The sequence below is a fragment of the Ailuropoda melanoleuca genome, chromosome X (genome assembly GCF_002007445.2).
Source record: "Ailuropoda melanoleuca isolate Jingjing chromosome X, ASM200744v2, whole genome shotgun sequence".
Classification (NCBI taxonomy): domain Eukaryota; kingdom Metazoa; phylum Chordata; class Mammalia; order Carnivora; family Ursidae; genus Ailuropoda; species Ailuropoda melanoleuca.
In genome coordinates, this window is record NC_048238.1 from 112,115,946 (window position 1) to 112,137,739 (window position 21,794).

Below are 21,794 nucleotides of genomic sequence, written 5' to 3' on the forward strand. Positions count from 1 at the left end.
CGCAGACAGAGCAGACCTTGCCACATGAGTTCCTGGGGGTCACACTGAGCACAAACGGCACAGAATGGCAGAAAGGTGAGGGAGAGACACAGACGCACCAGTCACTCACAGGAGGAGCCTCTGTGAGCCCCAGACGATGTCAAGATCAAGGCAGAACGGGTTAGCTGGGGAAATGAGGGAGATTTCCTTTTAAGAAAACACAGGGTTTGGGCGAGCCTTAAAGTGGTGAGTGTGCCCCTAACAGTTTAGCATCCATTCCCATAAAGTAAAGACTGACGGAAGTACCAAGGAGAAGCTGGCCAACCTACAGCACGTCACTCCATTCCAGGGCACCCAAGAAAGCATGTCATGGGAGCAGCTCTGCCAACCCTATGCCATGACAAATGACTTTCTGTACTGACTGAGGGCCAGGGGCTGGCGTACTGATAAGCAAGCTCTCCCTTTAGAAGGGGTTCATTTACGGAGGAAGGAATGAAGCTCTACAAGAAAGTTTAGCAACAAAGAGCCTCACCTGTCTTCCACAGCGTCTCCCATAGCCATCTACTTTGTTTTTGATTCAGAGATCTTTGGAACCAGAATTGAGGTAAGGAGGAGAGAGGGTGGCCCAATGGGAAATGTGGACCCCCATCCTGGGACTCCTTCTGTCTGACAGTCCCTTTGAAGCTCTGACCACAGGCACTGAGCAGTGAAGGTGGCCAAGGCACACGCAGGGCGGGCGTAAATGTGCCCTACCCAAGGGCAGCGAGCCGCCTGAGGGGCATGGTGCAGGCCACTGGGAGCTGAAGAAGCTGACCCCCCCCCCAAACAAGTGAGGACATGGCAGGTGAGTGGGTGGAGGTCGTGGTGAAGACAGAAATGGGATGGTCCTGGGAGCCACCGCCTGGCCCGCACCACCGCCCGCACCACCGGCACCAGAAACTGCCCCCCCCACCTCTTTCCCAAAGCGGCCCTTCCCCTACAGGTCCTTCCCAGGGCAGGCCACGCCCCCTCCCAGGAGCCGCAGGGCCTGCTCCCACAGTAGCCACGCCCAGGATAGCCTGGCGCTTAAGGACGGATCAGGATGGAGACAGAAAAGCCCCACCACAGTTGGCCCGACGTGGGACAACTCAGAACGGTCACTCCAGCTCCAGAGCTCCCTGTAGGGTCGGACGGCACTGCTGTCCAGCTTCTCCCTGTGCCCCCCCCTTCTTTCCCTGTCCTCCCCTTCTCTTCCCTTCCCCAGTGTTGGTCCTGAGAGCTCTCTAAATAAACTTCCTGCACGTCAATCTATACCTCAGACTCCATGTCCAGGGAACCCATCTCCATAATATTAATTCATATTTAAATGTGCTCTAATTTCATCCATCTCTAAAACTTCTCATGTCACTAGCCTTGGCACAGACCTACATGGCTTTTAGTCATTTAACAATATTATCTGGTGCCCATATCATCAAGTGCACCCCTGTTTAGTCCATTTGTCCCATCTCTTGGCCACTTTGAGAATTATGCCCTTCCACACTCATCAACTCATCCCTTTTTCTATTTTGTGTCCTTGGTTCTGCAGAGTTTACTCCACCCAGTTTCTCCAAACCTTCCACCAGCTTCTAACAAAACTGAGACCCATGTCAAGAGAGTTATTTTGACATCTACTAGCACAGTGCTTCCACTTTAATATTTCTGACTAAAATGAAAATATAAGACACAGAAAATGTTTACTAGAACAAGAGGGAACAGGATCAAGAGCACACAGAAACACTTTTTTTCTCCCTCTAAGGAAAGAGGCAAAAATCAGAGGCAAAAGAAATAAGGTTGTAGGACAGACAAACAGAAGCCTAGGCTCTAGTTTAGTGGGACATGGTCCACAATAGGACTCCCTATTCAAAGGGATATTCCTAAGAGTATCAGCACCATTCACCTTTGTGATTCAGTTCTGAGATGAGTGTATTTAGAACCTTTTCTATTACACTGAACAGTTTCCACTGGTGCAGAAACACGTGAGGTATTTGCCTGTGTCAGTTTCAGAGTAATATGCACAGTAAGTGACAAAATGTTCCAGGGTTCATGGGTTTTACTCCTTCCTAACTTCTGTGAGATTTTTGTTTGTGCATTTCCCTTGGGATTTGATATATAAATCTTGCCAAATATATTTGGCAACAATGTCCTTCACATGAACTGTTCTTTCACATTTTATCTAAAAAGAATCGGAAAACCTATTATATTCCCTGACCTTTGCTTAGAAGAAGTTGAGCAGCTGCAGGAACAGATAATATAAAACTGAATTTCCCCAGATGTTTATTTCAAAACTTGGCAGAGGTTGTCAGGATGTGTCTAGAGTCAGAATATCCCGTTAATCAGTATCTAGACTATAAAATGGTATCATCAAAATAAAAATTCTATCAACTTTTTTTTCCTGGTAAAAATACATGTGACTGCTTGCACAACAACAGAAAGCTAGATAACAAATAAATCATTTTCTCCATTCAATTCAATTTTACACTGTTATTCACCATACCTCAGGCTGCACGCTAGATGGAAGCTACAATACAAAATGCAATGTATTAAGTACAATTATTTTAATAATTTTTTTTAAAGATTTTATTTATTTATTCGACAGAGATAGAGACAGCCAGCGAGAGAGGGTACACAAGCAGGGGGAGTGGGAGAGGAAGAAGCAGGCTCATAGCGGAGGAGCCTGATGTGGGGCTCGATCCCATAACGCCGGGATCACGCCCTGAGCCGAAGGCAGATGCTTAACCGCTGTGCCACCCAGGCGCCCCTATTTTAATAATTTTTAACAAGACCAACATTAATGGATAAGTGGCTAATTGTTCAGTTAGAGATCAGGGCCCCTGGGCCTCTACCTTAGGGTCATTAACATTGCACAACTGCAGGTTATATAGACTATAGAAGGAACTTGAATCCATTGCTCATACCACACACAAAAATTAATTCAGTATATCAAAGGCCTAAATATAAGAGCTAATACTATAAAACTCTTGGGAGGAAATACAGGTATAATTCTGGGTGACCCTGGATTTGGCAATAGTTTCTTAGATAAGGCATCAAAAGCACAAGCAACTGAACGGAAAAAAAAAATAGATAAACTGAACTTCATCAAAATGAAAAACTTTGTACTAGGACAGAATATTTAACATAAGTACATCTGAAAATGTATCCAGAATATACAGAATTCTCAAAACTCAAAAATAACAAGAGAAACAACATAATTTTAAAATGGGCCAAAGCTCTGAAAAGACATTTCATCAAAGGAAATATAGGAACAGCCAATTACACACACAAAGAAGCTCAGAATCTTTAGTCATCAGAGAAATGCAAATTAAACATACAGTGAGATACCACCACAGAGTCATTAAAATGACTAAACTTAAATACTGGCATGGTACAACCATTCTAGAAATCTGTTGGCAGTTCTTACAGTTAAACATGCATTTCCCACATGATTCAGAAATTTCATTCCTAGATATTTAACTAAGATAAATGAAAACAGATGTCCACACAAAAGCTTGTACAAAAATGCTCATAGCAGGTTTCTTTATGCTAGCCCCCATACTGGAAACAATCCAAAGGTTCATGTGACAGTGAATGAATATACAAATTGTGATATGTTCCGATAATGGAGCAATAATCAGCAATACAAAGAATAAAACTGCTTTGTGCAACAATCTGGTGGAATTTACAAATCATGCCAGACACTGAAGAGTGCATACTGTATGATTCTAATGATATAAAAGTCTTAAACAGTCAAAAATGAATACAGAAAGCAGCTTGTTGCCAGGGGCCATGTCAGGGTAGGGAGACTCACTGGAAAGTTGCAGAAGAATTGATGTAAACGTTCTATGTGCTGATTAAAGTAGTGGTGATGTGACTTGTACGCGTTTGTCAAAACTTATCAAACTGCACATTAAAAATCTGTGTATTTCATTGTATGTAAATTATACCTGTAGTAGGCAAAATTTGGCTTTTCTTCACCTTTCCCCTTTGGTATTATGCCCATGAAAATGTTATGTTACATAGCTAAAGAAACTTCGTGGATGGAATTAAGGTTGCTAATCAGCTGGTCTTGAGAGGGAGAGATTATCCTGAAATATCTGGGTGGACCCAAAGTAGTCATAAAGGTTCTTAACAGTGGGATAGGAAGGCAGAAGAGGTCAGAGAGATGTGGTAGAAGGTGAAGTCAGAACAATTTAAAGCAGGAGAGAGACTCAAAGCACTCTTCCTAGTTTGAAGCTGAAGGGCCCTACATGGAACTTCATAGAAGGAACTGAATTCCAGTAATGATGGCAGCCCTGTCAACAACTTGACTTTGGTCTTGTGTGACCTTGAGTAGAGTGCCCAATCGAGCCCACCTGGCTTCTAAGCCACTAAAACTATAATAATAAATGGGTGTTGTTACAAGCTGTAAAGTTTGAGGTAATTTGTTACACAGCAATAAGAAACTATTATGATACTCAAAGTTGATCCAAATATTGAGAAATAACTTGACACGCAAATAAAAATGCAATTAAAATTCATGCTTCTAAATGAAGCTGGTTTTTTGAAAAAATTAATGAAATTGATAAACCTCTAGCCAGACTTATCAAAAAGAAATGAGAAAGGGCCAAAATGAATAAGATCACAAATGAGAGAGGAGAAATAACAAACAACACCACAGAAATATAAACTACTACAAGAGAATATTATTGAAAAATATATGCCAACAAATTGGACAACCTCGAAGAAAGAGATAAATTCCTAGAAACATATAAACTACCAAAACTGAAACAGGAAAAAATAGAAAACTTGAACAGATTCATAACCAGCAAAGAAACTGAATCAATAATAAAAAAAAAATCTCCCAACAAACAAAAGTCTAGGACCAGATGGCTTCACAGGGAAATTCTACCAAACATTTAAAGAAGAGTTAATACCTATTCCTCTCAAACTATTCCAAAAAACAGAAAAGGAAGGAAAACTTAAAAATTCGTTCTATTACCCTGATCCCAAACCAGATAAAGTCTCCACTAAAAAAAGAGAACAACAGGCCAATATACCTGATGAACAGGGATGCAAAAATTCTCAATAAAATACTAGCAAACCAAATCCAACAATACATTAAAATAATCATTCATCACCATTGACTGGGATTTATTCCTGGGTTGCAAGGGTGGTTCAATATTTGCAAATCAAGCAATGTGATATACATTAATAAAAGAAAGGATAAGAACCATACAATCCTCTCAATAGATGCAGAAAAAGCATTTGACAAAGTACAACACCTATTCATCTTAAAAAAAAAAACCTCAACAAAGTAGGTTTAGAGGGAACATACCTCAACATAATAAAGGCCATCTATGAAAAACCCACACCTAACATCATCTTCGATGGGGAAAAACTGAGAGCTTTTCCCCTAAGGTCAGGAACAAGACAGAGATGTCCACTCTCACCACTTTTATTCAATATAGGACTGGAAGTCCTAGCCTCAGCAATCAGACAACAAAAAGAAAAGGTATCCAAATCCACAAGGAAGAAATCAAACTTTCACTATTTGCAGATGACATGATACTCTATGTAGAAAACCTGAAAGACTCCACCAAAAAACTGCTGGAACCGATACACAAATTCAGTAAAGTCTCAGGATACAATATCGATGTACAGAAATCAGTTGCATTTCTACACACTAATAATGAAGCAGCAGAAAGAGAAATTAAGGAAACAATCCCATTTACAAGTGCACCAAAACCAATAAGATACCTAGGAATAAACCTAACCAAAGAGGTGAAAGACCTGTACTATGGAAACTATACAACACTAATGAAAGAAATTAAAGATGACACAAAGACATGTACAAAAAATTCCATGCTCATGGATTGGAAGAACAAACGTTGTTAAAATGTCTATAGTACCCAAAGCAATCTACAGATTTAATACCAAATACAGATTTAATATCGAATACCAACAGTATTTTTCACATAGCTAGAACAAACAGTCCTAAAATGTGTATGGAACCACAAAAGAGCCTGAATAGTCAAAGCAACCTTGAAAAAGCAAAGCAAAGCTGGAGGCATCACAATTCTGGACTTCAAGTTGTATTACAAAGCTGTAGTGATCAACACAGTATGGTACTGGCAAAAAAACAGACATATAAATCAATGGAACAGAATGGAAAACCCAGAAATGAACCCACAACTCTATGGTCAATAAATGTTTGACAAACAAGGAAAGAATATCCAGTGGAAAAAAGACAGTCTCTTCAACAAATGATGTTGGGAAAAATGGACAGCAGCATGCAGAAGAATGAAACTGGACCACTTTTTTACACTATACACAAACATAAGTTCAAAATGGATGAAACAGGGGCACCTGGGTGGCTCAGTCGGTTAAGTGTCTGCCTTTGGTTCGGGTCATGATCCCAAGGTCCTGGGATCGAGCCCTGCATTCAGCTCCCTGCTGCTTCTCCTTCTCCTTTTGTGTTTTTTTATTCATGTAAAATTTAAAAAAAATTTTTTTATTATGTTAGTCACCATACAGTATACATCCTTAGTTTTTCACGTGGTGTTCCTCAATTCATTGTTTGTGTATAACACCCAGCGCTCCATGCAATACATGCCCTCCTTAATACCCATCACCAGCCTATCCCTTTCCCCCCCGCAAAGCCCTCAGTCTATTTCCCAGAGTCCATAGTCTCTCGTGGTTCATTCCCCCTTCTGTTTACTCCCCCTTCATTCCTTCCTTCCTTCTCCTACCAATCTCCCTGCTTTTTGCCCCTCATGCTCTCTCCCTCTCTAACAAAATCTTCTGTTTAAAAGATTTTTTAAAAAATGGATGAAACACCTAGAGCCACCTGGGTGGCTCAGTTGTTTAAGCATCCAACTCTTGATTTTGGCTCAGGTCTTGATCTCAGGGTTGGAAAATTGCGTCCTGCATCAGGTTCCATGCTCAGTACAGAGTCTGTTGAAATTCTGTCTCTCCCTCTCCCTCTCTCTCTTTAAATAAATAAATAAAATGTTTTAAAAATGGACAAAAGAACTAAATGTGAGACCTGAAACCATCAATATCCTAGAGGAGAAAACAGGCAGTAACCTCTTTGCATTGGCTGTAGCAACTTCTTACTAGATATGTCTCCTGAGGCAAGGGAAACAAAAGCAAAAAATGAACTATTGGGACTTCATCAAAATAAAAAGTACAGCCACTTTGGAAAACAGTGCGGAGGTCCCTCAAAAAGTTAAAAATAGAGCTACCCTACAATCTAGCAATTGCACTAGTAGGTATTTACCCAAATACAAAAATACAGATTCAAAGGGATACACGCACCCCTATGCTTATAGCAGCATCATCTACAGTAGCCAAATTATGGAAACAGCCCAAGTGTCATTTGCCAAGCTAGAGGGTATTATGCTAAGTAAAGTAAGTCAGTCAGAGAAAGACAAATACCATATGATTTCACTCATATGTGGAATTCAAGAAACAAAACAAGCAAAGAAAAGAAAAAAGAAGAGAGACAAACCACGAAACAGACTCTTAACTATGGAGAACACACTGATGGTTACCAGAGGAGAGAAGTGTGGGGGGAAATGGGTTGAAGAGGTGATGGGGATGAAGGAGGGCACTTGTCAGTGATGAGCACTGGGGGGCGTGTATGGAAGTGCTGAATCACTAAATTCTAAACCTGAAACTAATATTACACTGTATGTTACCTAACTGGAATTTAAATAGATACTTTAGAAAAAGGAAAAGAAAGAAAAAAAATCATGATCCTAAATGAAATCCAAGAGAATATCACAAACTACTGTAAACAATGAAGAGAAAACCTCGTATCATAACCGGTGTGATATGCAAACATCGTTCTCAGAGGAAAACGTGTAGCTTTAAATGCCTTCACTATTAAAAACAAAGGACAAAGGAAAAATAACATCACTTTTCTTAAGGTATTAGAAAAAATACAGCACAATAAGCCAAAAGAAACTAAGAGATCGTTGACAAAGATAAAATCTAAAAATAAATATTAAACAATAACTAGGGGGTGGTGCCTGGATGGTGCAATCAGTTGAGCGTCCGACTCTTGTTTTCAGCTCAGGTCATAATTTCGGGGTCGTGAGATCGAGTCCCACATTGGGCTCCGCGCTCAGCACGGAGTCTGCTGCTAATTCTCTCTCCCTCTCCTTCTGCCCCTCCTGCTTGTGTTCTCAAATAAATAAATGAATCTTAAAAAAATAACTGGGAAAAACAAAGAAATTTAGAAGCTCATTGTTTGAAAAGAATATCACCACCAACAAAATAGACATATCCCTTGCAAACCTGTTTGTGGATAAAAGATAAATAGCAAAGATATAGGAATTTAAGAAAAAGAAAGGGCACATAACTTAGATAATGTGGCAACAGAATCAAAAAATTAAAGTGATTATCTGCATAGATATAAAATTATTAAAGCTGACTTCAAAAAAAGCTGAGACTTGATTTGACTAATTTTCATAGGAGAGCCTGAAGAGATGATTTAAAATATTGCAAATGTCACCTGGAACAAACAGACTCATAAATGAGTCTTATCTAACTTTTAAACTAATAGATAATTCTAATGTTATTTGAGCTATAAAACAAAAAGATGGAGCACTGATCAATTCATTTGATAAAACCAGTAAAATTTTAATACCAAAATCTAATAATAGTCAAAAATAAAGCTATAGATCAATCTCACATAATAAAGGCACACAGTATTTACCTCTACAGTCCTCTGCTCTACCAGCTGAGCTGTCAAAGTGTGGTATAAAGGCATACAGTGTTCAAAGAAATATTAGCACATAGAACCCAGCAATAATCAAATTATAGGAACATTAGATTGTACTCCAAGAATGTAAGGGTATTCAATGTCAGGAAATCTATAAACATAATCCATTTGTTAATCAACATATTAAAAAATAAAATTTAGATGATGTGAGATGCTGAAGTCATTTCTAATAAAAAATTTTATGGGGGGCGCCTGGGTGGCTCAGTCAGTTAAGTGACTGACTCTTGATTTCTGCTCAGGTCATGATCTCAGGGTCATGGGATCAATCCCCAAGAGCCCCACGTTGGGCTCCATGCTCAGCAGGGAGTCTGTTTCAGGATTCTCTCTCTCCCTCTCCCTCTGCCCGTCCTCTGGCTCATGCACACTCACTCTATCTCTTTAAAATAAATAAATCTTTAAAAAAAATTTATGGGAAATTGGAATAGAAGTAACAAAGACCATTTATCAAAACGAACAGCAAATATTATTCTGAATAACAAAATATTAAGATTATTTCAAGTAAAATCACAGAGTAGACAGGAATGCTTGCTTTCATCACTAATATTTAACATTTTCTTGTATTTTCTAATAAATTCAATAAGATAAAAAAGAATAGGCTATAAACACTGGAAAAGAGCTATATCTGTCTCATTTTGCTTGAGATAAGACTCGATACTCATAGAGACTCTAGTGTAAAATTACTAGAATTAATAACAGAATTCTGTAAGGTAGCTAGATTCAACATGAATATAAACAAACAGATAGCTTTTCTTTATTCTGGTACTAAACATCAAGAAATAGAAATAAGAGACAATATTTTATTAACAATGGCAACACATTTATAAAATTCATAGAGATAAATGTAACAATAAATTACTTAATTATATTAATAAAATTAAAGTGTAAGTTTCATAAAATTCCAATTAAAATCACAACAGGACTTTGCTCTTTTTAATTGGAAGAAAATTTAAAGTTTTTATATGAAAGAATAAAATGCCTAAGAAATGCTAAGAAAGGTAAGGGTGCCTGGGTGGCTCAGTCAGTGAAGCATCTGCCTTCAGCTCAGGTCATGATCCCGGGGTCCTGGGATTGAGCCCCACATCGAGCCCCAGATCAGGGCTCTGTGCTCAGTGGGGAGTCTGCTTCTCCCCCTCCCTCTGCTGCTCCCCCTCCCTGGCTTCTGTGCACATGTGTACTCTCTCTCTCTCTCAAATGAACAAATAAAAATTAAAGAAAAAAGAAATGCTAAGAAAGGTAAAAAAAAAAAAGAGAGAGCAGCAAGGACTGATTTCACTTACCAGATATCAGAAGATATAATAGACCCATTGTAATCACATTGGTATGGTATCGGCATAGCAAGACAAAAGTAGAGTAGTTCAGTGAAGAAGCATAACGCATCCAGAAATACATACCAGTAGGTATGAAAAGTTTGTATGATGAATGGGTTTATTCAAATCAGTAATAAAAGATGTATTATTTGATAAATGGTGCCACTGCCACAGTATATTAATCTGGATGGAAATAAAACTACACAGATCCCATTTCTATACCATATACAAAAATAATTATCAGATGAACTGATGACAAATGTAAAAAGCAAAACAATAAAAATCTTGCAAGAAAATTTGGGAAATACACATACAACCTTGATATGCAGAAAATATTCTTAACCAACACTGGCCACTCTGAAGATATGAAAGAAAAGATAGATATATTTGACTATAAATTTTAGTAAAAGTTACAAACAAAGTCGGTAGACAATAGGTCTTGGGAGAAATTGTACTATACATTAGTATGTTAATGCAGTATAACAAATAGTTAATATTTGTGATAATAAAAGGGTTTTGTAATTAAAAAAATAAAAGAGCCCAAAGAAAAACGGGCAAAACATACAAACAGTCAAATCTCAAAATATAAATGCAATAGCCAACAGGCATTTGAAAAGATGTTCAACCTAAGAAATAAAAGGAATGCAATTAAAGTAATGATGCAGGGGCGCCTGGGTGGCACAGCGGTTAAGCGTCTGCCTTCGGCTCAGGGCGTGATCCCGGCGTTATGGGATCGAGCCCTACATCAGGCTCCTCTGCAATGAACCTGCTTCTTCCTCTCCCACTCCCCCTGCTTGTGTTCCCTCTCTTGCTGGCTGTCTCTATCTCTGTCAAATAAATAAATAAAATCTTAAAAAAAAATTAAAAAAATAAAGTAATGATGCAGTATCACTCTATACCTACCTAAATTGGCAAAAATTAGAAGAACAAGATAAAACTTACTGATATGAGAGCAGGGAGAAGGGCACACTCATGTTCATAGTAGAAATGTTTGACGAGTTCTGGCCTTTCTGGAAATTAAAACTAAATAGAAAATATTCCCTTCATTCCAGTCATACCCCTCTTGAGAATCTGTCACATAGGAATAAAAGCACCAGTATGTAATGACCGAAAGGTGGAAATAATACAGAATCTTATGCAGCCATTAAAATGAATGAACTGGAGCACCTGGCTCCGTGGCTTAGTCAGTTAAGTGTCCAACTCTTAATTTAGGCTCAGGTCATGATCTCAGGGTGGGCACTGGGCGTGGAGCCTGCTTGAGATCCTTTCTCTCCCTCTCCCTCTGCCTTCCCCGCCCCTGTCCCTCTCTAAAATAAAAAAATATGAATTGGAGCTATGCTAACTGACTTAGGCAGAATTCTACTAGATGCTAATGAGAGAGAAATGTGTGTATAATATCCCATTGTTGTAAAAGAAGCAATGACCAAGAAAACTTTTATTTTCATATATGTGTATGTGTGGGTGCATAAGTATATATTATCATATAGGGTTCTTTGGGGATAGGCAAGAAGGGGGCTAATATTGAAGGAAGGTGGGGAGCCAAACAGAAGGAACAAAAAAGAGTGTAACGTATGACATGATCACATTTAATATTTACATTGCCATTATATATGTACTGGGCTTAAATCTTTGTAATACACATTTAAAGAAAACAAAACAAAATTTAAAATAAATGATTTCAGCAGTCAATTCAATAAGCAAAATTAGATCAGCAAAATGAACCAAAGGAAATCAGGAAGAAGGAATGAATTAATGAAAGCAAAAGCAGAAATTGATAGATACAAAAGGTGATTCCTGACAAGATCAACAAAACTGAGAAACTTTTTAAAAACATTATTTTTAAGAGAGTGAAAGAGGACATACACAGGAATGAAAAAGGAAATAAAACTACAGACACAGAACAGTTGAACATCACCACAGTATGTGACTTGATACCAATACATTTTCAAATCCAGAAAAAAACTAGATTGCTTTCTAGAAAAATATATATAACCAAATTTGACTGAAGAAGAGGCAGAAAAATCCAAATAAATCCATGATCATAGATAATACTGAAAAAATCATTTAATACTACTCTCCCAAAATGCACTGGAACCCAAAAAAGATGAAAAGCTTTTGAACTCATGGCTAATACTACTCTTTTTTTTTCTTAAGATTTTATTTATTTATTCGACAGAGATAGAGACAGCCAGCGAGAGAGGGAACACAAGCAGGGGGAGTGGGAGAGGAAGAAGCAGGCTCCCAGCAGAGGAGCCTGATGTGGGGCTTGATCCCATAACGCCGGGATCACACCCTGAGCCGAAGGCAGACACTTAACCGCTGTGCCACCCAGGCGCCCCATGGCTAATACTATTCTTAAACACAAACTGGGCAAAGGTATCAAAACCACACCACATCCACACAGAAGAACTACAGACTAAAGTTATGTGTAATACTGATGGGATCTCATTGTTCTGTTTCTCTGTATGGAAGCTTGGGGGTAGGCTGAGGAAAGTTTTGTTTTCTCTCAGGCTCCTTGCCTCTTCCTTCTCCCTCTACTGTATAGTTTCCAAAGTAACAGCATGTGACAAAGAGAAGCAATGGACAAATCATAACAATATATCAACAAATAGTTCAGATCTGTGAAAAGGATTGGCAATTAGCACACACACTTTACCTCAACAGTGCTTTTTCAGTGCTTAACTACCATCACAACCATCCTAACCTGAGGTCTGCACCTTCCTCCAACCAGTCACATCCTCACAATCCTGACTGGACCCTATAGAACGCGCCTTTACCTTGTGTCCACGTGAAGCTCACTGAGCAGTTCACTTTGCATATAGTCCCAGGACAGCTCCACTGCACCCAGGTAGTATCTTCTGGTGGCACTAAAGCTGAATGGCAAAAGGCACAGAAAGAAGCAGGTGGAGAGTTCTATTTGCATGGCTCGTATTGCTAGGAAATGTTCAACTGGAGAAACAAAAGATTAATTCTTCTCTAAAATATCTTCAGCTCCCAGAAGAAAAAAAGGTAAATTTTCTATGATTTAGTGAAAAGTCCCAAAATTTTTGCTGTGAATTTTAGGGAACTTTACCTGCTGGATGTTACAGCAGCATTAGCAGTAAGCAGTAACAGATAAGATTGTTTCCCTTTTAGCAGAGGGAAGCAGCCACAGGAAGAAGTGAATAGGAAAAGAGAGGTGGAGCTAAATCTTAACCCATTCACTTCTGAGAGTACTAGGGGTACAAGAATGCTGCTTTAATCAGAACCTTTAAGGAAAGGAAGAGAGAGAGAGGGAGGGGTCAAGGTGAAGAGCAGCTTTAAGGTGCATTCATATTTCTAGCCTACTCCAACCTCCTTCCTTAGTAGCAGCAGCAGCAAAAGAAGCTGTGGATGTTGTTGGAAATTCTGGAATCCACTTGCACAAACAAAGAGTCACCAGTATTCTAATAGTCTTGCTCTTTTTACCCTTGCCCCTCACACAGCCACCGAGTGACTTTTTAAAACTATAAAGCAGATCGTGTCACTCCTTCACTCAGACGCTCCACCGGCTTCTGACCTCACTCAGAGTAAAACCCTAAGTCTTTACCATGGCCTAGAGCATCTCCCATGATCTACATGTCCCTTTCCTCCAGACCTCTGTGGTCTCATGTCACTATGACTACTGGCCTTCTTGCTCTTCCTTAAAATACCAAGCACACTCTTGCACCTAGACCTTAGCACTTGCTATCTCCTCTACTTGAAACATCTTTCCCCCCAATTGCCACACATTTCCACTTCCACATCTCCTTCAAGTCTTGGCTCAAATCTTGCCTTCTCAATAAGCTTCAATGTGGACCACCACATTTACATTGTAAGCTCTCTAACCCCCTCCCTGGGCACTACTGATATCCCTCTTGGCTTCATTTTTCTATGTAGCACTCATAACTATGCAGCATTCATGTATTTATTTATCCTGCATTGTTGTTACCTGATGCTTCTTACAGCATTCATGTATTTATTTATCCTGCATTGTTGTTACCTGATGCTTCTTAAGATTGTTTGCATTTGTCCCAGGTATAGGATATATCTCCTTACATCAATATGTAGCTCAAGCAGAGCCCCTACTCAGGTTAATGTTTATCAGGGGGAGTGAGGGCCTCAAAGTATAGGAAATAATAAGAAACTTGACTAGGGTTGCTATAAGAAATGTTATCACTAAGAGTCCAGTTCTGCACAAGTATGAATGTGCCTGGGAGCAACTGGTGAGGTGTCGTCCAGCTTGGAAACCAGCAGGAAGCAGTCCCTTTCGTAAACATTTGCTGAGACCTTCTGTCAGGCATCAGGATGCAGAAACAACAGCTGGCATGTACTATATGCCAGGAATTGTTGTAAGTTACTTTAATGCAGCTGCTAGTCTTGTCTTCATTTTACAGGTGATGAAACTGAAACACAGAGAGGTTAGGCAACTTGGCCAAGGTCACACAGTTTGCAAGTGGTAGCATTTCAACCCATATAATCTGGCTCCATACGTCATGCTCCAAACTCCTATGCTATACTTCCATGCACTGGGTACATGGCATTGAGAAATGCAAGCAACTGATATAATTAACACTAATCACACATGAGTACCTTACAGTGTGTTGTAAGGTGAAATAAGTGCTGTGCACGAAAGGAAAGTAAGCAGGGGAAGGGGAAGGAGGGATGTACCAGATCGCAATTTTAAAGGAGGATGGTCATGAAAAATCTCACCGAGTAGGTTACAGTTCAGCAAAGGAGTTTGGCTTCTCTACTGAGGGCAATAGGGAGCCATGGTAGGGTTCTGAGTAGAGCAAGGCTGTGATCAGAATTACCTTTTAGACTGATCTTTGTGGCCGAGGTGGAGAGAACAGACTTTAGGCGAATAAGGGTAGGAGCAAGTAGACCTGTTAACTTTGGGCAAGAAATGACTGTGAGTTGGGCTAAGATGATAGCACTGGAGGGTGAGAAACGGTTGCATTCACTGTGAAGCGGTATTTATGGGAGTTGCTGATGAATTGGATTTGTGGCGTTGAGAGAGGCGTTCAAAATTAACACCAAAGTTTTTGGAATGGTGAACTTGCCATTAACTGGGATAGCGTGAGAGCGAGAGGAGTAGCTTAGGGGTGGGGTGGGGACACGTGCCCTGGCACAGAGCTAAATGGCTCCATAAGCACTGCAGGCAGGTAAGCTTCTAAGCGTATCTTATCATCGCAGTGGTTTTTAAGTGTCTGACTTTCTCTATTGGAACAAAGTCGGGCACACAGCAAGCACTAATAAATATGTGCTCAACGTTTACATGAACTAACAACTCAAACCAGCTTTAATTTCAATAAAGTAATGGGTAAGAGTCCTTACTAGGGAACGGCAAGGTGGCGATCGCGTCTAAAGAGTCTTCGAGGCGAGCACCTCCGTCAGCGCAGGCTCTCTGCGCATGCGCGTCTCGGCGCACCTGCTGGGCGGGGCCGCGGAGCCTTGTGACGCAGCTGTGCGCGGGGGTGGGAAGTGACCGCTAGGCGCCTGACCCGCCCTCTTCCGCTGCCGCCGTGGGAATGGAAACATCTGCCCCACGTACCGGAAGCCAGCTTGCGGCGGTGACGGCGCGCCACTCCGCGTCCTACCGCGCCGAAACGCTGCGGGTGTCATCGCGAGACGAGCTCGCCGAAATGGCCGCGTCCAGTCAAGGTAAGGGCGGGCGCGCGCAGCGCCGGCGCCACGGGGAGACGCCTTTCTCAGCTCCGGAAGGGGACGGGCTCCGCGCCTGCGGGTCCCGGCAGAGCTCCCACGGGAGTTCTGGCAGCGCATGGGCGGGGAGGGCGTCTTGTGCTCGCCCCTGACCCAGCCGCTCCCAGGGTCTGGCCAAGGTCAGGCACCAGGCTGGGTCCGAACTGCCCCAGGGTGTTGTCTCTGGTTGGGCTCAGTCAGCCTTCCGGCGTCGCCCCAAACAGGCTAAAGCCGGAGACATTCTGTCCTTGTTCTCGGAAGCGCTCTGGCACTTTCAGACTAAGGCGGCTTCTTTGTCCCTTTATCTCAAACACCTGGCAAGCCTCTTTCTGTGTGCAGAGGAGCCTTCTCTTGGCTGTTGATGGTTTTGAAAGAGTAGTACACATGGAATTGTACTTTGAAGTTTTTAAAATTTAGTCCGTGTAGTCAAAGAAGATTCCCTATAATCAAATACTCAGAGGAGCATGACTTTAAATCATGCTTCTTTCGCTACTAATTACCTTCAGGTTATATTCAGTTCAGTACTGGTTCACAAGATCCCATTGCTAAACACAGCCATCATCGAAAACCCAATTATATAAACCTAAAATTACATAAATTATGTAGCGATGTCACAGTTACATGATGTCACACTCACAGGGAGTGAATACATCGTGAAAATTGGTGTACGCTAGACATCACCCCCAGCCGATTGTTAAACGTTGCCCAACACCCCACCGAATTTAAATGACTAAGGGGTTGGAATGCACAATGTAATTATTTTCCTGCAGCGTACACTGCGTTCATTCACTTAAAATATATAGGTTAATTAGATATTTGCTCCTAGGAAACGGTTGTGGGAAATTTTGAGGTTGGCATAATGAATTTCAATCTTTATCGTAGTGATGATCACATAATACTGTGATCATTGATTTTCTGGACCCATAAACAAGGCTAAATGACTTTTGTTTACATACTGTTTAACAGTGTTCGTTGAATAACTGAAGTTGCATGAACTAAACGTCTCTGATTTGATCCCCATTCTGACTGGAGCCTCCTATCGAGCTGAGGGGCTTGATAAAATCACATTATTGTGATTGGATGGCGCTGTGGGTTAAGCGTCAGAGTCTTGGTTTCAGCTCTGGTCGTGATCTCAGGGTCGTGAAATCGAGCCCTGAAATCGAGCCGGCAATGGAGCCTTGCAGCGTGGGGCTCTGTGCTCAGCGGGGAGTCTGCCCAAGATTGTTTCCCCCTCCCTTTCCCTCTGTTCCTCTCCCCTCTCTAAAATAAATAAATCTTAAAAACCTCAAAACTCATTCTTGTTTTCAGTGATATTCTCTAACCCAGGGAGAGAATTTCTTCTTCAACACAGCATTAATGTTTTAGTGTTCTTTTGTACTGGTGTCTAATGTTGTTACATTGGAAAAATAAGCCCATAGAATACCTAGTTCCTCAAACATCCATATTTTGGTTCTGTTAAATTGGGATCTGTGATCCATGTTGAATTATATTTTGTGTATACGATGTAAGGTAGGGATTGCATTCTTTTTTTTAGTACAGATACCTAGTAGCTCTAACACGATTTGTTGAAAACACTCTTTCCCTGTTAAATTGCCTTGATGCCATGTTATCAAAAATCGAATGACTGTGGACATCTACTTGCGGACTCTGTATTCTCTTCCATTCGTATATCTATGTCAGTTCTACACTGTCAAGTATGGTAGCTTTATAAGTCTTGACGTTAGGTAGCTGTATTGCACTGTAGCTTTGTAAGAAGTCTTGAAATTCCTTGAACTTTGTTCTCTCTCTCTCTCTCTCTTTTTTGGTTAAAGATTTATTTATTTATTTGAGAGAGAGAGCACACGTGAGCAGGTGGGGAGGGGGGAAAGGAACAGAGCGGGAGGGGCAGATGGGGAAAGAATCCCAAGCTGACTCCTTGCTGAGCAGGGAGTCCCACACAGGGCTCAGTCTCACAACGTGAGACCATGACCTGAGCTGAAACCAAGAGTGGGAGGCTTAACTGACTGGGCCACCCAGGCACCCCAAACTTTGTTCTTTTTTTCCCCAAAACTGTTTTGACCACTTGTGGCACATTGTATTTTCCTAAGTGACTGCAACAATAGCTTTCATTCCACCTGCTCTTCTCCCAGTGTGACTTTGACACTCCTCCCATTCAGTGATGGAATCTATATATTCCCTCCTGAATCTGTGCGGGAGTTTGTGACTGTTTCTACAGAATGTGGTGGAAGTAACACTGCATGGATTCTGGGGCTAGGTCTTAAATAGTTAACAGCTTCTGCTTAGCCCCCAAGCTCCTCCCTGCTCTCTCACTGCCTCCCTTGGGATGCACCCTTGAGCCTAGGCACCATGCTGTAAGGAAGTCCAGATTAACTCAGGTAGAGAGGCAGCCTGTATACGTGAAATGTAGAAGATGATTCCAGACCTTCTCCCTGTCAGTCTTCCAGCTGAATCTTCAGACATCATGGAATAGGAATGGATTGTAATGCTATATGCTGTGTGAATCCTGATCCACAGAATCTAAGAGTATGACAAATTATTGTTTGGCTCTATGAAGTTTTGGGGTAATTTGCCATAGTAACTGGAACACTAGGTAGTCCTTTGCATCTCCATATAAATTTTAGAACCAGCTTCTCAATTTCTAGATAAAAATGTACTTTTTGACTGGGATGGCATTGAGTCTATAGATGGATATGGAGAGAGTGAACATCTTAAAAATATTGCCTTGCAAAACAAAGTATATATCTCCATTAATTTCAGTCATCTTCACTTTCTCTCTGCAGTGTTTATCCCTATATTATCTTCCCACAAAGAAAGGGATTAGACATTTTGTTAACTATTTTTCCTTTCTTGGGCAAATCACTTAACTTCTGAGCCTCCATTTCTTAATTATAAAGTGGGGTTAATAAATAGTACCTTGTTTTGTACCTACTGTGTTCTGTGGATTTAATTAGATATACATGTTTATTATTTAGCACATTGCCTGGTAAATAGTAACAGCTTAATTGAACATCACCTTTTATCTTTATTGTCAGTGGAGATCCATATAGTGGCAAGAGTTTGTGAATTTGTGGGCTAAATAGTATTGAGGTATTCTTGAAAAGGAGAAGCAAATGAAGAAAATCCATTTCATTTAGGATACATTATTTTACTATCAGGTTTTGTACATCCATTGGTTGTTTTTAAATTTGAGAAGAACTAGAGTACTAATTCTAAATTGTCTAGTATTTTTTTTCTCTAAGATATTATTTGTAGATTTTAGCCTGAGTTTCAAGTCGCTAGCCACAGTTTCAGAGTTAATTTGCCATTTAAAATAGAATAATATTTGCAAGTTCTTACTACAATACCCATTTCCTTAAAAATCTCTTAATCTAGTTAAGAATTGTGATTTATTGTAGAAGTAAATATTTTCTTATTCAGTATCTTAATTCTTGTAGGAAACTTTGAGGGAAATTTTGAGTCACTGGACCTTGCAGAATTTGCTAAAAAGCAGCCATGGTGGCGCAAGCTGTTTGGGCAGGAATCTGGGCCCTCAGCTGAAAAATATAGTGTGGCAACCCAGCTGTTAATTGGAGGTGTCACTGGATGGTAAGTGATGAGAAAGATGTCCAGTGTTTTTTTTGCATGATTTAGTATTGCAGTTACAGGAACCATCTCCTTAACTAATAAAAACACATTGATTTTTGTGAAATTGATCACTTAATGTGTAGCATTCATCTAAACATAGTATTTATTATATGCCAGGCACTATTTTGAGTATTTATATATTTCATTTCCTTCTCACAACAACTCTGAAATTGGTACTGGGTTGTCTATCCTCATTTTTCTTCCAGTTTTATTGAGAAATAAATATACATCACTGTTTAAGGGATACAGCATGATGGTTTGACTTACATATATTGTGAAATGATTACCACAATAGGTTTAGTGAACATTCATCATCTCATGCACAGACAATAAAAAAAGAAGAAAAAATTTTTCTTCTCGTAATGAGAACTCTCAGAATCTACTCTCCTAACCATTTTCTTATATACCATACAGCAGTTGTATCTGTAGTCATCACATTGTACGTTACCTCCCTAATACTTACTTCTAAGTGGAAGTTTGTACCTTTTGACCACTTTCATCTAATTCTCCCTCCCCCGACCCCCTGCGTCTGGTAACCACAAATTTGATCACTTTTTCTATGAGTTTTGTGTTTGTTTGTTTCAGATTGCATATTATTAACTGACATCATATAGTATTTGTCTTTCTTTGTCTGACTTCTCACTCAGCATAATGTGCTCAAGGTCAATCCACATTGTCATAAATGGTAGGAGTTCATTTTTTTATGGCTTAATCATATTCCATGGTGTGTGTGGTGTGTGTATGTATATATATCACATGTTTATCCATTCATCCATTGATATACACTTAGGTTGTTTCCATGACTTGGCTATTGGAAATAGTGCTTCAATGAATGTGGGGGTCCAGGTATCTTTTTGAGTTAGTGTTTTTATTTTCTTTAGATATATTCCCCAAAGTGGAGTTGCTGGATCTTATAGTTCTGTTTTTAATTTTTTAAAAAATTTTAAAAAGATTTTATTTATTTATTTGACAGAGAGAGAGCGCCAGAGAGCACAAGATGGGGAATGGCAGAGGGAAAGGGACAAGCAGACTCCCCACTGAGCAGGGAGCCCAATGCAGGGTTCAGTCCCAGGACCCCAGGATCACGACCTGAGCTGAAGGCAGACGCTTAACTGACTGAGCCACCCAGGCACCCTATTTTTAATTTTTGAGACACCTCCATATTGTTTTTCACGATGGTTGTACCAATTTGCAATTCCATCAAGAGTATACAGGAGTTCACTTTTCTCCATACCAAGAAGTAGAAAACACAAAAATACACAAATATTTTACTATTTATATAGATATCTCATTTCCTTCTCACAACAACTCTGAAATTGGTACTGTAATTATGCTCATTTTATAGGAATTAAGGCTCAAAAGGCCCAGGGCCATAGAGATAGAAAGTGGTATAACTAGGAGCTAGCCACGTACTATGTTAGATAATAACTTCCTCAATTGTGACATAGCTTATGGTTTCATTTGTAATAAATTCAAAAATTTTAATAGCAGATTTAGTGAGGAATATATAATGCGTCAATCTCATCTATACTTTTTACATTTAAAAATGTTGTACAAGATAATATAAATACAGAACAGTACATATAATGTTTGTACATTTTAATGAATACATATAGAGCAAACACCTATGTAACAACCACACGGGTTAAGAAAATGTGACTAGCACCCCAAGAACTCTAGAGATAAATGCCGTACTGATTATTATACAGTTATTTCTTTGCTTTTCTTTGTAGTTTTAACACCAATTCTATCAGTAAATAATATACTACAGTTTACTGGCTTTTGAACTTTAAATAAATGCAATTATGTGTATTCTTTTGACTCTTACCTTTTTTGCTCAATTTGTTTTGTTTGTAGTTGTAGTTTTTTTGTTTTCATTTGTAGACAGAATTTCATTGCATGAATATACCACAGTATTTTTTTCCAGGTGATGACTGACATTTGAGTTGATTCAGTTTTTGGCTAATTTAAACAATGCTGATACGAACACTGTATAAATTTCCTGGTGTATAATACGCACATTTTTGTATGGTCTATACCTAGGAGTTGAATTGCTAGGTCATGGGATAGAAGTATCTTCCGCTTTGCTGGGTAATGTCAAACTGCTTTCCAAAAGTGGTGGTAACAGTTTACCTTCCCAGCAAGGATTAAGTGTTCCTGATGCTCTACATTCTTGTAAGCGCTTGCTATTACCAGACTTAAAGTTTTGCTGGTCTGATAGTGGTATCTCACATGGTTTTCATTTACATTTTCCTGAATAACTTTTACATATGTTTCTTGACGATTTTGGATCTCTTCTTTGATAAAGTCTCATTTTTAATCCTTTGTATTTTTCTGTTGTCATTCTTTACTGAGTTATAAGAGTTCTTTATATATTCTGAATGGGAGTCCTTTGTTGGTTT

The 21,794-nt window shown here is 39.7% G+C and overlaps 2 protein-coding genes across 15 annotated transcripts in view; one reads left to right on the forward strand and one right to left on the reverse strand.

The window, feature by feature from the left end:
- F8 (coagulation factor VIII) overlaps positions 1–15,524 on the reverse strand; it is a 123,423-nt gene extending 107,899 nt beyond the window's left edge. For 9 of the 12 annotated variants that reach the window (XM_034649651.1, XM_034649654.1, XM_034649649.1 and 6 more), the window contains exon 1: positions 12,846–13,219. In XM_034649651.1, the coding sequence (XP_034505542.1) occupies positions 12,846–12,991 (146 nt within the window). In that variant the 5' untranslated portion in view covers positions 12,992–13,219. Of the gene's footprint in view, positions 1–12,845; positions 13,252–15,402 lie in introns of those variants that run through there. The other 3 variants (XM_034649652.1, XM_034649656.1, XM_034649653.1) reach the window with 3 other exon arrangements.
- Positions 15,525–15,562: 38 nt separating this feature from the next.
- FUNDC2 (FUN14 domain containing 2) overlaps positions 15,563–21,794 on the forward strand; it is a 30,418-nt gene continuing 24,186 nt past the window's right edge. For 2 of the 3 annotated variants that reach the window (XR_004622433.1, XM_019793084.2), the window contains exons 1-2: positions 15,563–15,729; positions 19,203–19,353. Coding sequence is in view for 2 of the 3 variants with exons in the window: in XM_019793084.2 (XP_019648643.1) it covers positions 15,597–15,729; positions 19,203–19,353 (284 nt within the window). In the remaining variant the exon portion in view is untranslated. The remainder of the gene's footprint in view (positions 15,730–19,202; positions 19,354–21,794) is intronic. The other variant, XM_002930253.4, reaches the window with a different exon arrangement.